The sequence below is a fragment of the Suricata suricatta genome, chromosome 6, assembly GCF_006229205.1.
Source record: "Suricata suricatta isolate VVHF042 chromosome 6, meerkat_22Aug2017_6uvM2_HiC, whole genome shotgun sequence".
NCBI lineage: Eukaryota > Metazoa > Chordata > Mammalia > Carnivora > Herpestidae > Suricata > Suricata suricatta.
Genome location: NC_043705.1, coordinates 104,162,663 through 104,180,688, shown reverse-complemented (window position 1 = coordinate 104,180,688; position 18,026 = coordinate 104,162,663). Strand labels below are relative to the sequence as shown.

The window sequence follows — 18,026 nt, the reverse complement described above, 5'->3', positions numbered from 1 at the left end:
TGCATTGTACAGCAGCCAGTCCCTGAGTACACACTGCTGACAAGAGCCGCCCCCACAACCTTACTTTCACAGCATTTGCCTTGCCAATTATTAGTACAATGGGCCGATTCTCATCCTGTGTTGCTCTTGGGGAAAATATGCAGGCTGGGGAACTGGCCTAGATTGGAAATGGAAACAACAGAAGTTGCCAATTAACGTGAGTTCCTTTTTTGCATCCCCTAAAGAGGTTAGTCTCTAGAGAGAATTTATAAGAGGCATGATCTCAGGCCCTCTAGGAACTCCTTAGATGCCCCGAATCTCTTGGGGTTGGGGTGAGTGTCAAAGGTCACTTCATCTAACTCTCTGTTTAGTGCTCAAATCCCTTAGATGACCTCATCAGTTTCCTCCTGAATTCATCTATGTTTGGCATACTCACTGCCATCCATGGCAAAACATTCCATAGTTGGACACCTCTATTGAATCAAAAGATTTTCCTTTAGTTGAATCAAATCCACCTCCCCATAGCTTCCTCACTTTGGTCCTAGCTTGGTCCTACATGATCCTAGTCAACCACTGAGTCTCTATTCCTAGGAATACCAACCACTCGGGAAAATGGCTCATGGGCTAAAAATCTAAGTTTTGGAAAAGCACAAGTGAAAGCTCACTATAACAGGAAGGCTAGTTGATAGAAAATGGATTTGACTTCTCTCCAGATCCTGAAAGGCAAGTCAGGTCACACATTCAGTATTTGAAACAATTAAGGGCATCCCCTAAAAGTCCAACTTATCTGATGTATAGACATCAGACAATGTGTGGAATCCCTATGGAATGGGAAGAAGAGCAGGAGCCGCAGCCCTTGCTTTGTAGAAGTGCACACTCTTAACAAGAAGATGAGAAGCAGTTGGAGAAGCCTGAAGGCTTGGTCCAGATTTAGCAGGCCTTGGATGGTAGGCACCACCAGTCTCTATGGGAGGGACTGGTCCTATGGCCAAAGGCCTAGGTTTCTCTCTGGAACTTTATACTTGAACCATTAAAAAAAAAGCTTCAAGTCTCTCCTGTTTGGGCCTGGCTCAAACCTCTTCATGAAGACTTAATCCAGCCCCACATTCTTGGAAGGGATGTTGGCTCAGAAACACAGAGGGTGTCTGGGACAGTCCCCCATTATGTGGGAAGAACAAGAAAAAAATTGAAAAAGAAAACTGCTCCCTTCCAAAAGAGGGCGATGACAATTCAAGACAACAGGTTAAGGGGGACAGATAAATTAGCGGGGGGGGGGGGGCTCATCACCATGACAACAAGCCCAACAATTCTGAAAGATGGAAATTTTTGGTTTTTCTTTTCACCTGTCATTCTTCTGTGCTGTCATTCTCTTCCTTCCCTCCTGGCAGAAGACAAGTTGTGACTTTTTCACTCCCACCAACAAGCTGCCTGACTTTTGGAAGTACAGCTGCTATGGAATGGGAGGAGAGTGGGGTACCCCAGAAGGGTGCTCAGAAGACTCAGGTTCTAGCTTTTCTCTCTCCCTGGTCATAGCTGAGAAGTTTGTAGCTTGCTCAGAAAACATGAACATAGCTGTTTGTACACAAGTCCATGAGGAAACACATCCTCTTGTATGGACACTGTGGGTCACAGGAGGAGTCAGGGCTCTGGTCCTTAAATGGATTTTTAGCCCTGCTCCTAGATATCCCATCATATTCTGAGAGTAAGTCAAAGAGAGTCATTAAAGGTGAATGAACAGAAGACCATGGCCTTTGGCCTCCTTTGAGAGAACTAAAGTTGGTTTTATCAAAAAGCAAATGGCACATATAAGAGAGTTTATAAAACCTTGCCTAAATGTAAACTCCTCAACTATGTGAGCTAATAAGATAGAAACACCAGCCTTTCATTCCACACCCTATCAAATAATGCCAGATTAGACAATTGTGTTACATCTAAGTTTGCTTTCTAATATAGGTAGTGATAGGACACAGGTGCCCCCTTGATTCCAGAGGTCTTTCCCTCATCCTTGCTACTACAGAACTGTGTTGGCATAAGAAGGGGATGAGTGCCACTGTCTGGCCTGCAAGAGGTGAAATTCCCCATAACATCTAGCTACCTTCTTTGTGTAAATAGGATGTGTCCTCCAACATGTATTGCCATCTCTGTAGGACAGAGACCACCTTCAGAAGTGAAGTCCTCCTTCAGGAATCTCCACCTCCAGACATAGTCAAGTGCTCAGTCACTGGATGTTTCTTCTTCTGCAATTACATAGAATATATCCTTTATCCCTATTTTCATATGAAGATGTGATCCTGCTTCCTTCCCAGTATAGACAGAAATAGACACCCCACCCTCAATGACCAAGGAGGTAGATGCCTTCTTAGGCTTTCTTGAAGATAGTGACCAAAAAAAAAAAAAACATGCCTACCACTCCCTTATCCTTGAAGATAATCATCAACCAACGTGAAATTGAAAAGACCACAAGGAAGAAAACAGAAACAGTGTGGTTACCAAGGAGGCAAAGGGCACTTCAGCTATTGAAAGTCTGATTAGCATGTGAAGCCAATAGGACTCCTTTCTTTCCTCCCAGCTTCTTGTATACCGTCTTCCCCCAGGCCTTTTCCTCATCCACCCGCTCTGAGCATCACTGTCAACCACTCTTTTATAAGGTGTGAACTGATGAGACATTAACATGCCTCCCCACCGTACCCCCTAGACCTGTCTATGCAGAAGAGTTGATTTGGGTTTTTTTCCCCACACAGAAGAGAGCTAACCATAAATCTTCCAAGGCCTCTGAAGAATTACTCCCCAGAAGCAGAATTACATACATCCTGAACAACAAACAGGGAGACATTTTGAGTGTTCTGAAAAACCACACCAAGGGGGAATTTAATTGTTCAGCCAACTCTTGAACCAAGCATTTTGCACATATCCCTTATCAGGCCATTATACCAAAGGAGGAGAAATTCTACCCTTGGAATAATCATTTCCACTGCTTCCAAAGCCAAAATATGCCTTGCCAAGTGTAACCCATATTCAAGAGCCATCTGCTTTAGCAATACAGGAAGCTACCAGTTGGGGGGGGGGGTGTGCTTTAGATAATCCTACAGCTCTGCTAGCCAGTGCTGCTTCTGGGAAGGGAAAGGCATGCTGCTATTTGCCAGCTGCAGTCCCCAAGCTCAGCCCTGCTGAATCCTGTACAATGCACCAACTAGAACTAGGGCAGAGCCCACTAACTTAGTAAATAACAAACCCCTTTCCATATTTCCAGATCCTAACAGGCAGATGTCAAAGGAGTCCCTAGGGCAAGATAGTTCACCCTTTGTGTCTCTTGTCTCCATCCCCACCTGAAAAAGAATACATGCAGAGACATAAAAGCTATATCCTACCCAGTGTGACCAACTAACTAACCATGGTGTGTATCTGTGCCAACTGAGGTGTGCATTGCATTTTAATTCAGTGAGAAACTTGTTGTACCTGAGCAAACAATATAAACAAAGATGTTAGAGCCACCATGATATCTAGGGATGAGTATTCTTCCAAAATTTAAAGACGTTCATTTGTCTGTGTCAAGATTTTGACTGAGCAGCTTCCCCCTCTCTCTGAACTATGACTCTCACACTGACCACCAGTTTCCTTTGGTCCTCAAAGGGGACCTGTTGGTCTGCCAGTTTTGAACCCGACTGGAAGAATAGTCTCACCAAACTGATGGCCTTTCTCAGGTCCCAGAAAGTGAGCTCTGTCCACCCACTACAGGACATGGGTACTTGTCCCCCTGCCCTGGGATTAGGCACTCTGTTCCATGACTTTGCTTATCCAGAACCAGTGTAAGATCTTTTACTGCAGGCAACAGATATTTCTAAATTCAGCTACCTGAGTCTACCTACAATGTCATTTGGCAAGCACCTCCAACAGAAAAATGACACCAATTAAGCATAATTACTAGGATTTAATAGAGTCATTTTTCTATCTCAGTGACTTTTTCCTATTCTAAGCAACCCCCCCCCCATTTTCTTTTTTCCCAGATTGAGACTCAGATCAGTAAGTTAAAAGTATACATTGATTGGTCTTCATTATGTGTGCAATAACTCTCTTATTAAATTGAAATTAAATGCACACCTAGGGAAATGTTCACTTTAAATGCCAACTCAGAAAAACATTCAGAGACATAAACAATAAACAAGGCCTATGCTTTGCACAACTGAGGGGGTGGGGGACAGGTACTGAACTAGAAAGGAAAGTACACATTTTCTGAAAGAATAGGGTAAGCTCAAGGATGCAGATTTTGGTAGAAGCTGCCTGAATTTCTTGTGGTGCCTCTTGCCCCAGAACAGGCATTGAGGGAGAAAGGGAAATGTAATTATAAATTAAATATAATCAGGGATGCTTTGGAATATTTTCTCACACACACACACACACACACACACCTTTTTCCTAGGAATATTTAGCACTCTATCAATGCATAAAAAGCCACTCCGACTATTTTGAATGTTAAAAAGGGTGATGGGGTTGAGTGTATGTGTGTAAAAATAAAAATGCTGTTGCTTGGATGGTCTCTAGCCTTTTGGCTTACTTTACTCTTTCCCCTGCCCCCTTCCCTCCTCCTCTTCCTAGGACAAGACAAGTGCTCTGAGCCTCAGCAATGTGGCAGGCGTGTTCTACATCCTGATTGGAGGACTTGGACTAGCCATGCTGGTTGCCTTAATCGAGTTCTGCTACAAATCCCGTAGCGAATCCAAACGGATGAAGGTGGCATCGTCTTCCCAGGCCTTTTTTCTCCCCTGTTTTTTGATACATCTGGGTTTCCTGAGAGTTCCTATACTACAAAGGGTGGGGAGTGACACAAGGTTGAAATTAGCTCTGGGCAAGGTCCCGGAAATTTCTGATGAGGAAGGTGACAGGAAAGAAAACAGCTATGAGAAAGGAAGGAAGATGGGGATGTGTCAGGATAAACATAAGGCCTGGGAAAAAACTATACCAGCAGAGATCAGTTGGTGATTTTAAAAGTTAGGGGTTTAAGTGGCCAGTCAACACAATGTGACACAAGAGTGGTTGCTAAAAAGGTAGATTCTCTCTGAGTTTGCATTAACAGAAGTATAGCTCTCAAAATAGGGGAGAGGGTGTCCACCTTCTGTAAGATAACTTTGCCATGCTTGGTGAGTTAGGTCTTTTCTTAGCTACTGTGCTGTGAGATGAACTTTGGCAAAGAGGATGATGCACAGATGAGAAGCAGTTTAGCTAGATGACCCCAAACCACATCAAACATAGCTGAAGGCAAATAACTGGAGAAGAGAATTATAGAGGATATGAGACCTGTCTATAAAAACATGAAGATTTTTTAGGTGGGGAAAAAAAAAAAAGACTAGTTCTGTGGGATCCCAAAGTGTACAACAAGAACTAACTAAAAGCTATGGGGAACAGAGGTCTACACAGTGAGATCTAATTTTGTTTCAGAGCTACTGCAAAACAGGATGGACTATCCCAGTAAGTAGAAGCATCCCATCATTGGAGGTATACAGATAGAGGCTGAATAACTCTTGGGGAGGATATAGATTCAAACACTCAAAGGGAGTTTGGATTAAATGACCCTCATGACTCCTCACATTTCATTATTTAGCTTCAATAAGAAAATATTTATTCAAGTGTTAATTATGTAGGCAACACCATGAGCAAGATATAAAGAGACAAAGACTAGAGATGCAATCTGTGACCTTCAACAACAAAAAATTGCACAGAAAAATTACTCAGTGAGGCAACTTATAAATAGGAAGACCTATAGGAATACAGAGGAGGCAGAAATTAGAGAAGGCTTCTAGGAAGAGGCATAAATTAAAAGGAAGGACAAGTGGGATTCAGACCAACAAAAGTAGAGAGAAATGCAGTCACTCTGAGCAATGTACCCTAGACTGTTGCTTTGGCTTGACTAGACTAAGAAGATTCATTGGTAGGATATGCTCTCCTAGAATGTACCCTAAAAAGCCCATATAAGCTCAGTATCCACTGTCAAATCATGACCATAGCCTCATGCCTAGCCACTTCTTGCCTTGGGCCAACAGTGCTACACGTATCTCCAGGGTCGCTCTTAGAGAAGACATTGCTGGACATTTTCTTTCCCTGTTTGGAAACTCTGTATTCAGTTCTATACACAGAGAGTGGGAGTTGGAGGAGGAGGGCCTTCTGTCCTGGTATTCAGACCTTCTGTCCTGGCATTCAGCATTTCTACATCATGGCTCCAGCCTACTTTCCCCTCCCAAGCAATCTGCTCTACTTACATACTCCATACTCTAGCTACCCACCTCGTGCTTCCCACCCATGTGCCTTAATTCAGGCTAATCTCTCTCCCTATCTTCTGCCCTTGGGCCCATTTAAAAGACAATATAACCAAGATAAATAACAAGGAACAATTAAGGGATGGTAGTATGATGGTATTTATCCATGGGACTTACGAATGCCTCATTCCTACCCTTAGCTAGCTCACCCACTACCAGGTCTTCTCAAAGGACAAAGCAGAGCAAAAGCATGGACCTAAGAGCCTAAACCTAGGGTAGACCTCCAAAGAGCTTGACAAGCACAGCAAGGTCTCCTTGAACCTAAGCAAATATTTCTTTGCCTATTCCACCCAAACATAAGCCCAAAAAGTTGTCCAAAGTGAGGAAAGGCCACTCTGGATGCAAAGAGGGGAACAGGAAAAACGCTACATGAACTACAACTTTTAACAATACCCTCAAAACCTTCCATGTGGACCATAACCCAAACCAGGGGCCCAGGATTGGCCTGCTGCTCATTGCAGGAGCTCCTTCTCACTGGTCCCCTAGAATAGGGTGCAGCGTGGTGGCCTAAATTACAGGCTCTGGAGACTGTGTTTGAGCATAAATTCTGCCTGCTCTATTTGTTAACTGTGTCATCCGGGACAAGTTACAATAGCTCTCTGATCCTCATTTTCTGTAGAATGGGGCTAGTGGTAGTACATATCTCATAAAATTGTTGTGAGCATTATGTGAAAAATGGTTATAAATGGATTGTCAAAATGCCTGGGTCATAATAAGCTCTCAATAAATCACAATAGTAACACTGATAACTACAATTTATAATAATAGTTATTTTTCCCATTAGTGATCAGCTGTAGTCTTGTTAAGACTTTCCTTTTATTGCCCCTACTTACTTGTTCTAGGTTTTTTGAGCTATATAGGTTGTGAGTTCTTTAATGTAGGAAGCTATCTCTAATCTATCTATCAACAGTCCACACACATAGGATAGTTATTAGTAAAATTAATGTAGAATTGTACCCAGAAGAGAAAGTCTCTTGAAGGATGAGGTAATGCACTGGGGAGAGCTGCTATTTGTATCAGCAAATACAACCACCAAAACCACCTAGACTGGAAGCACAAGCATCATCATCCAAGGTGCTTCTGATTTTATCTGTTTGTGTTCATAAACCCAGATGAGACCAGGCATCCCCCAAGCAGGAACTGCCTGGACTTCTGGCCCTTCCCATGGGATTACCATGTCCCACTAATCACAGTTAGTGCCAGGTAATAGTACCAGGGTGGCTAAAGACTGGGATCCTCTTAAACTAGACAGTTGACTTTCACCACTGAAGTCACAACATTCAGGTTAAGACAAGAATCCTTAGAGGAGGCCACTGCATCATGCTATTACTTGTTGGGGACATTCTCACCCTTCCCTTTACAAAGATGTTGAATTTCTCAGAAGCCAACATCAGGATTTCTTGGACTCATTCATCAGGCTCTTTCACCAAAATCTTTTATAATTAATTCCATTTTTGGGCACAAATGCTCAACTCAACAAGGCTCCTAATAGAATTTTTAATTTTCCAATTGCAGAGAAGATACTTCTACCATCTTTCTTAATCAACCCAGTTCTTCAGTTTTGAAGCTACAACAACTTCTCTCTTATCCAAAGGAGGAAAATAGAACACAATCCACCTGCCTCTCAGACAAGTTCACAACTTTATAGTTTTCTTCATTATTCTGTAATTATTCTTCCCCAAAGGCAGTTAGCTCTTCACAGACATGTTGACAGTGTTACAAACCCTTTGGTAAGAATCTTCCTTCCTGTTTCTTTCCTTGATTACTGTGTTTGGCCAACTTTTAAGGTCTTCAACCCATAAAAATAGTTGAGGGCCAACCCCTAATTTCTCAACCATGGTCAAAGAGCCTTTCCCACTGTGCATAGAAGAGAGAAGGAAAGAAAATGGGTAGAAAAGGGGAAGAAGATGGAAGAAACAAAGGGAAGAAGATATGTTTTAAGTAACTTCCATGTTCAAAGTACTCTATATACATTTTCATTAACCCTGTAATGTGTTGTGCTTACAGTTCTGTGGATGAAGAAGTAGGGATTCAAAGAAGCTTAAGTAGCTTGTCCTAGTAAGTTCACACAATCTAGGAGCTGGAAAAAAACAGGAATTAGACTTCCAACACAGGGAGAGACCATTCTGAGCACCTACCATGTGTGTGCTCAAGTGGCAGCCACAGTGCATAGACAAATAAGATGAAGCCCTATCCTTAGGTCTTCCTGAGACAGTTGTTGAGGCCATCCATGATTGGTAATCTTTTGCTTGTGTTCTGTTGAGCCCCTTTCCCTTTTGATATGTCACATGAACAAGACACACACCAGGTGTCACGAGGACAACGGGAAGTCATCCTGGAGGCATTCCTTCCACAAAGACATAATGAGCACCACTGCATGCTAGGCACTGCTCAGCACTGGGACATACTCAGGAAAAAAACAGACATAACTCCTGTTCTCAGGAAGCTACAAGGGTGATGGGAAGAGAGAAAATATATAAATATTTACATGTTCAGTGAGTGTTTGAAGAAAAATATTGGTACTGCCAAATCCTGATGAAAGAATGAGGGCTGGGACAGGTCAGAGAGGTTCCCTTGAAAAATTGGTATCTAGCAGACTGGAAGTATGGAAGGAATTAGCCAGTTGGAAAGCATTGCTTGCAAAGGATACACATGTGTGAGAGACCCAAAAATTAGAACTTTTACCCAGAAATAGGAAGAAGTCCGGGGTGACCAGAGCACAAGAAGACTTCAGGAAGAAGAGAACACCTGAGAGTTGGGGACTCAGAGAGGGACTTCAGACAACCACACCATTTGAGTAAGATTTAAATGGTCATATAGTAGCAAAGATACATAACCTAAGACACACTCGAGACTGAAGTCTCAGATCCTCTGCCCCTTTCCTCTGCCTGTGGAAGCAGACCAGAACTGAGTCCTTCACTGACGTTAAAAACAACCAGGGAATGTATTATTGCCCATCTTGCTCCCTGTGGAAAATAATTGTCTGTGGCGACACTGACATGAGCTGTGTTTAAGCCACAGCAACTGGGGCTTTACATGTTTCCCTGGAATTATTAAGCAGCTGAAAGTCTTGGTAACACAGGGGTTCATCCTTCACAGCAGGCAGTCACTCTGGCTCTTAGCACACATGCTAGTAGGAGGTCATCACTAAGATTTGAGCTTTTATTAGGATGTTCTAGGACGTGCAGAGCTGGAGAGTTAGGATATAAACACTGTTAGAGAAATGAGTCTCTGATGAGGCAACTTCAGGGGCCTGAGGTTGGACTTTTAACTCACCTTTTCTCCCTGGGTATCAGCTTCAAAACCAACTGTAAGGATGAACTTTAAGAATGGCTGGTATGTCAAGGATGGAGAAGGGAGAACTGCATTTCCCAGAGGCAAGGGAAAGAATGATATCAGCTTATGACAGCCTAGCTACAGGCAGTCCAGTTAGAAGGTCATCCACTTTGAAACTAGGTGACAGATAAGAGCAACCTTAAATGAGTTGGTCCTAAATCCTATTTCTCTATACAATGAGGGATATAAACTACATCCGTGTATTTCAACCTTGCTTGCATATTAGAATCACCTGAGGAGTTTTTAAACACCCCCCCCCCAGATATCCAGGCTGCATGACACCTAGTAAGTCAACTTCTTTGAGAGTATGTGTCAAGCATCAGTGCTTTTCCCTCAAAAACTTTCCAGGTAACTCCAATGTGCAGACAAATTTGAGAACTAATAATCTAGTCATTTTTAGCATTGCTTTCCACTCCAAAGTTTTGATTCCATTCATCTGTTCTCCTGACATCCCATAAATGTCTTAGAAAGGAACCCAGTACGCAGGTAGCACACATGTCAATAAGATTATGGAGTCATTGATGTTGGAGAAGCCCTCAACTTCCATGAAAACCACTTCTGATTGGTGTGAATTTGGAAGGTTTTAGCTACATGCCTGGCTAAGTTTCCTCAGGCATTGGTAGGCACCAATATTGAATATGCCATCAATCTTCTCCTTTAAGATAAATTCATCAAGTACCACCACCTTCAATGGAATATTATGGGAATATGTGGGACCTTTTGAGAAACAAAACCCAAGATGTCTGTGTGAACTTTAAACTTTATTTTTTAATTAAAAGGATGTGGTAGAGAAAAATCACAGAAGATAAACAATTCAAGCTAATCCGTAGAATGTTCCACCATTCCCACACACACGAATAAGCATAAGTGAGAATAAGTAACGATAACTCCTTGGGTTTTCTTTGCACATTTCACCAATAGAGCATCACAGTAGTATTTCTTTGATCTTCACTTAGAAGAATGCAATTCAGATCACACTTCCTCTGGAGTGGAGGACAATCAAGGCACAATATAAATAAATCCAGTCCGGAGGTCTGAGGAGGAAGCAAAACTATTGTGGGTAGAACATCCTTTGGGGCAAATCTGTCTGAATCAGGGATTTTAAAAAGAAAGAACTCTTAAGAAACCTTGTCAGAGTTGCCAGTATTAATACTTCCAGCACAGTATAGTAGAAAGAATAAAAATTAGGTCAAACTGCTGTTTATGTCTATCTGGCCACCAGAGAGTGACTGACTTCTCTGATCACTAGAATCATGGCAATATGTAGAGAAGAAAGCTCATAAACTTGAGAAGGGTTATAGGTGGTTGGCTTTTTTTAAGACAAATTTAAGGATATCTATTAAGCATCTAACTATATGCTGGGTACTATGGGAGATAGCTATAGACTGGGGAAAAAATGAACCTTGCCCTCCTCCAGACAGCTCTCTTAAAGAAGACAAATCCCACATACCTGATGCAGAACCATTACAAAAGCATAAGGTGGGAGTACAAGGCTGCAGGGGGCAAACACTTGATGGTGCCGTCTAGGATGGCTTGAAGAAGGAAGTGAGAACAGAATTGAAGAATCGGTACAATTGGTCTGATACCTCTCAACTCATAGACAATTCTATATATGATTCCCAAGAAGCCAACCCCCACCTCAAAAATTTTATGAGTATCTCTTAATAGGAAGTTAAAAGTGACAAGAAGAGAGAAGGGTTTGTATTTCATGTCACGAAGGTTCTTCTTCCAAAGGAATTCAGAACAGAACCCTACCTCTTATCTAATAAGATATGGTTCTAATTCCAGGTTGTGGTCTTGAACATTCTACCTCATCTGATCCTAGGGTGATCATTGGAGTCCTTTTCATATCTAGAAATCCAATATTTTGGAAATCACAGACTTAGTAGCAATGTACTGATGTGTCAGTCTAGAAACCAGGTTATATGTGCTGATGGGAAACAGCTGACCTGCAGATAATGATCTTTTCTCATTTTCTTTAGCACATGCTTCTTTCCATTTCCATTTTTACTATTATTCAAACAAGTCCTATATTCCCATAACACATGCTACTAGAGGTAGGAAAGAATTTTTCCTAAAGCAAATCAGAGGTAGTTTTAAATTTTAATTTAACTGTAATACACTTTTTTTTAACATTTCAAATAACTGTTCATGCAGTAGCACCATTCTTGTTAATAAAAGTCTGCAGGTGCATAGATAACCAGATTCTACAAACATAGAGATTTAAAAGGTCTAGAGGGGTAAGGAGAAATTCACAAGGTCATACAACTAGTTGATGTCAGAACCAGAACTAAAATCTCAAGTTTCTCACACCCCTTTCCATAGTTTTCCACTTGATCATGTTGCTACATTTATCATTAATACTACCATGGAAATATTGCATCTTTAGAAATCAGAGAATATAAGAGCTAGAAAGGATCTTAGTGACCACCCAATTCAACATACCTCATTACACAGAGAGAACAAGAGGTCCAGAGATGAGATCAGATCTGTCTAAAACCACACAGCTGTTTTGTGTGTTCATGGGAAAGAAAGGATATGGAAAGGAGTTGGAATGGGAGGAGAGGTGGGATGAGATTAAGTCCAGCTTTGACTCATTTTCCTTACCAATCACTGCCAAGGACCTGGGGAAGAACCCCCGGTCCTCCTGAAAAGGGTTTCTGTTTGATCCCACAGCAATCCATCAATGAAGCCATACGGACATCGACGCTCCCACGAAACAGTGGGGCAGGAACCAGCGGTGGCGGTAGTGGAGAAAACGGCCGAGTGGTCAGCCACGACTTCCCCAAGTCCATGCAGTCAATTCCCTGCATGAGCCACAGTTCAGGGATGCCCTTGGGAGCCACGGGATTGTAACTGGAGCAGATGGAAACCCCTTGGGGAGCAAGTTCAAGCTCCCCCAAATCCATCCCAAGCCCTTCAGTGCCAAAAACAGTAAAATTGAAACGCAACCTCCACCAACCACCATGACCACAAGGAGGATGATTCATCAGATTTTCCTGAAGAATTGAAAAATCATTTTGCGGTCCCTTTTCCTTTTTTTGATGTTTTTTCCCTTTTCTGTTTGCTAAGTGAGGATGATAAATAACACTGCACTGCAATAAGTGGAGAATAACCCTGTCTGTTAGAGCCTGTGTCTCTGAAAATTGAGTCACAGGAACATTAATGCGGAAACTCTACTGTTTTCTTTTAATTTGGTTGTTAATGTGTCTTAGTGTGTGTATGATTTTTTTTCTTACTAATATCCATGGTTTGCAGGTTCTGTTAGGCCCCCTTCCTGCTCCTGGCTTCTTATTCCCAACTCCCTACCCATGTCTCTTCAGTTTTCTGATTGGAGATTGAAGATTTGTTCCACCTTACAAGCAAACAAAAGGAAAAAAGCAACCTTCAAACTAATTCACCATGGAAGCTCTCTAAGTTACCCTCCATTTCTTGACCCCAAGCCATGGATGAGGATGGACGTTGTTGGAGAAGTGGACTGCCTCCCTCAGGAAGGGCACCTCCTAGACACTGATGAGCTGAGAACATGTGCAAAAAGCAGTTCGGACCAAGGGTCGTGGAGAGGACAAAGGCAGGTATGCAGTCGGAGGAAGACTCACAAAGTTATTGCTGGAGGCTCAGAGAAAGCTTCCTTTAAGGTGTAACAGCCATCACATAGGCCTTAGGTGAGATGATATGTTTCTTCACAGAGTCAGCCTCAGCACTGAGCAGTATGTCTTTCTGCAATGCTCAAGCCCGAAGGCACTCTGGTGGTTGCATTAGCCTCCTGAACCAAGTACAACCTTGGGAATCACTGACAGCCAGCGAGATATTGCTCATGATTCTCACTTTTCATTTGCTTGACACCTGAGCAGGAACCCCACTGTGGAATAGACTCTCTCTGGAGCCTCTGATATGGGGGAAATGCTATGCAAACTGAATGCAAAAGAAAAGGATGGAAGAATTTTGGAAGAGGAAGATCACTGAAGCCCACAAGCAACAGAACCTTCCATGGTGTGCACTGTCCTAGGATTAAGAAACCAAGTCAGCTTAGAATTTTGTTGTCCTGGAGAACTTGGATTTTTATGTCCATATAAAGATGTTGTTTTAGCATGTGGCCACTTTAGAAAGTAAAACACCCAAGACTGAATTACTTTAAGGAAAACAGAGAGATGAATTAACTTGACAATGACATTGGGGGACCTTAAGATCACTGACCCCAACTTCTAACCCAAGAAGGCTGTCCTTATCCCTGCTAAGACAGAATGAGAACATATTATTGCAATGACCAGACTCAGTATGCCCATGACTGTGACTGTAAATCTGAACTAAACACATTTGGAGAAGTGACAGGGTTCATGGAGAGAGACCCAGGCTGACTGCAACTTCAGTTGGAAGGGGACTTCCTGGCACATAGCTTTCTTGGAGATCCCAACTCTCATTCTTGGTGCAATTGGCTTCCAGATATCCAGCAGCCACTCTCCTAGGTGCATGATTCAGTGTGTGCCATGTGTCTTTAGCTTTTATTGATAACCATGTTCTGGCTTGTTTCCTTACCCCCTACTTCTATCCAGTCTTCTCTTCTAGGGGTTATCATTAGCAACTGACAAACTAAAGGTTTGGGAGCCTACCAACAAGTAGGTTGCAGCATGACTGGCTTCATCTATGGATTCTCTCAGTGGATACCCACCATCTCTATGTCTCCCCCATTCTCCTAGTATCAGCCGTAGCAAAGAACCATCCCCAAATCAAACTCTATGCCCTTTCAACTCAAGTGTTGTTCAGTCTTTCACATGTCAAATGTGGGCATGGTACATAAAGCAGGACCCTCAAGATGGATTTTTTACTTTTCATTACTGCCAGCTGATGTCCTCCCCATCCCCTGCCCTCTGCCAGATTTTTTTCAGCCCTTAGCCTACCACTGTAGAATATGATATGACCCGCCAGTAGGGAGTGCATTTCAGAGGAGTTAGAAAAACCCCTCTTACTATCAACATGCTTCAAAGACCTTTTCCTTTAGTAAGATGCCTCTCCAGCCACCGAGCTCACCAGTAACATGATCTGATAGGGAGAGACCATCTAAGCTAATGATGAGGGTCTATGCTGTGTGGGGGTCCAAGACTCCACAGAAGATGCTTTTTATCAAGGGAGGGATGATGGGGAAAAACAAAAGCAAGAAAAAAGTTAACTTGTATTATGTATTTTTACTACACTTTTCTTAAAAATAGAATAATGGGAAACTCTGAAAGAGATTGACATTTTTCTCAACAGGAATCCATACTTAACAGTTCTGGCTTTCATTAAATTTTGCTCTTTGGTACCTGAGCCTTTTATTTAACATCTATATTTGTTTTAATTCTCTTGACAGATGTGTGAAAGGGTTTTTGCTTGATCAAACACTAAATATTTTTTTGGTTCCTGTTTTTCTTTCAAGTAGCCAGGTTTTTTTTTCTTTTGGTATTTGCATAAAATGAAAATATCACCAAGAATTAAATCACTGTGGATCCATTATCTACTTTTCATATTTGTCCATTCCATTTTTGTGCCATTTCTAAAGTCAGAGCTCTAGAGGTTATGTTATTTCCTTATTGCTGAACATTTTTAATGGTAACCACCATTCCTGATTCACAAACAGCTCTCAAACAAGTCATTTCAGCTAAACTGGTTCACTGTGAGTTATCCATTCAAACAAGATAACCAAAACAAAAAAACAAAAACAAAACAAAAACAAAAAACCCGAGTGATATTGATTTTCAAGGGCCACATTTCCAACTGCATAGGGAGTAGGGAATGACATGCAGTGGTCACAGTACCTCTAGAGAACTGGATTACTCACAGGGTATATCTTCCAGTCACCCCCAAACTGGAGTCTAGTATATCTTTGATACAGAGTCACAACCAAAACCAATTTAAACCACACTTAAACATAGATCATCCTGGTCCCACACCACATGATCCTCTCATTTTTTTCCTGAAAGTTTTTCTTTCGTTCCAACAAGATGGGCTTTCTATAAAGGATCTGACATTTATTGACATTTAGATACTGACGTTGAAGAACAACTTCAAATGTTTTCTTTCCCAAGGAATTTGGCATATTAACAGGGCACAGGTATCTAAAATAAACAAATTTCTAATCATGGCATTTCAGGCAGTAATCACCATCTCTATGATAAAGGGTTGAGGGAAGGTGAAGAAGCCTGTGGACTTGTGTGAAGTGTCATTATTTCGACACCTACATTCATCTCTATCACGTAGGGTCCCTATGAATGGAGAAACACCGACAGGTGGTGAAAATTTATCTCTGTCACTTTTCTTTCAAATAGCTGGGATAATGATCATAAGAGCTATAAAAGCACATGTCCACCATGTATTGGGCACATACTATATTAAGCAACCTTCATACCTTCTATATCACGACAATGGCCCACTCAGGTAGGGCCTTCTGGAAGAGGAACTCAGACTTTAAAAGATGACACAACTTGTTTACACTCCTATAAAGTGACAGAACCAGGATTTGAACTGGTCGCCTGAATCCAAAACCTTTACAATACCCATCTCACTGTTAACCAGATCATGATGCATCATGGCCAAGAAAATAACAGACAAGTAGTTCTCTACATTCTTTTAATGCCAAAATAACTAAAAGGGGAAAAAAAGAATGTTTAAAGCTATACATGCTACACCTTTGGGAAAGCCAACCTATCTTTCTGAGCTATGAGAAATCACTAATCCAGAAAGGACTACAAAAAGGCAGAAGAGGAGAAAGAGTTAATTTTAGTCCCTTCAATAGATCCAGGCTAGGGAGCAACAAGCACATTAGAAAGGGGACTGAAAATCAGGTCCCCTGCAAAATAGTTGATTCACCCTGGAAGGATCTTCTGGGCTGTCTTGGGGAAATGGAGGTAGCTTTTTGTGTGACCAAGACCAGGATCCCTTCTGGGAGTTACAGGGCAATGGACTTAGGCTCAGGTACAGAAAGGAGTTCCTAATGGCCAGAGTAACCTCAGGGTGTATTGGATTGCCCCTGCAGTCAAGAAGATCCCACAGGTGTAAACGTTGACATACATATCCACTAATTTTCCTTACTTTATCTTGCATATTGCATTTTTTATAGCCCTAGGCAGGTTATTTGGTCAACACCCTAATATACACTAAGAGAGAGTCAATGACACCCTACAGAAATGAGCATGAATATCTTTCACTGAAATCTCAAAACCCAACTTTAATTAAGAAACAAAATGGCAAGTTCTTTCCTTAACAAATGCTAATATTCTTTCAGGGAAATAATGTGTAGACAATACATTCCTATCCCACTTTACAGCTAGGAAAACTGAGTTTTTGCATAAGAAGCTATCTTCTTTTTTACAAATAGAATGGCATTTTCCCCTTGGGACAATGGAGACTTGACTGCCATCATCAGGTAGTCTGTGTTCTGGTGTTAGTCTGGCCACTGACAAATTTATTTCAGTGCTTTGTAATTTTCAAAAAAAAAAAAAAGATTTTCTTTCTTGAAATTTCCAGATCATGTCATGAGTAGAGAAGAAAATTGCTATAGAGGAAAGGTCTAGATTAGGAGTCACAATACTTGGCTTCTCTTCCTTCTTCCCTTAAATTCTTGGACAAGAAAACTAACTCCTCTGAGCCTTATTTTTATCATCAGATATGTAGGACATCTGGCATCAAAATAACCAGTGATATTGGATGCTAACTGCACATTGGATTCACCTATTGAACAAAATCACCAGTGCCCAAGATACATCACCAAATATGGTTTATCTGAACTCAGGTATATTTGTTAGTATATTGGTATTGTTCAGTTTTCTTTTGAACTCTTAAGTGATTATAATATACAGATAGAATTAAGAACAACTAAAATTGTCTCAGCCTGGGGGTCACAGAAAATGCTCATAAAAACTTATCTGAAAATTACAAAGAACTATATTAGGGTTATTTTTGTCAGTGGCCAGACTAACACCAGAACCCAAGTTACCAGATGGAATCAAACCTACCTGGTCCCAAGAGAAAATACCATTATATTCGTCTAATAAGACAGGAAGAAAAGATACTGTTCCCAAGAACATGGGATCTAAACACTCCTTTACCCCTTGGGCATGTCTGTAATAATATAACATTCTCCTGGGAGAAGAAAGAGACACAGGACATTAGAGATAAGATATAATTATCAAAGATATCTCCTCAGGAAAGGGCGTTGGGGGGGGGTGAGAAATAACTTTGTTCAAATGAGTCAGCTTTCAACACAGCCAGTTATTTTCCAAAGGGGAAAACTACTTGGCTGTTTCCATTATAAACACCAAATCCCACCACTTGCATTTTTAACATAGTCCACTGGAAAGCAGTTCCTACTGACCTAATCTTCCATGGGCACTCTGTGTCCTACTAGAATAAGCCTAACTTCTCCTCCAT

At 41.5% G+C, this 18,026-nt stretch overlaps 1 protein-coding gene across 4 annotated transcripts in view; it reads left to right on the top strand.

The window, feature by feature from the left end:
* Nucleotides 1-15,122, top strand: part of GRIA1 (glutamate ionotropic receptor AMPA type subunit 1) — a 296,626-nt gene extending 281,504 nt beyond the window's left edge. For all 4 annotated transcript variants that reach the window (XM_029942986.1, XM_029942984.1, XM_029942985.1 and 1 more), the window contains 2 exons: nucleotides 4,573-4,707; nucleotides 12,279-15,122. In XM_029942986.1, the coding sequence (XP_029798846.1) occupies nucleotides 4,573-4,707; nucleotides 12,279-12,479 (336 nt within the window). In that variant the 3' untranslated portion in view covers nucleotides 12,480-15,122. The remainder of the gene's footprint in view (nucleotides 1-4,572; nucleotides 4,708-12,278) is intronic.
* Nucleotides 15,123-18,026: the final 2,904 nt, after the last annotated feature.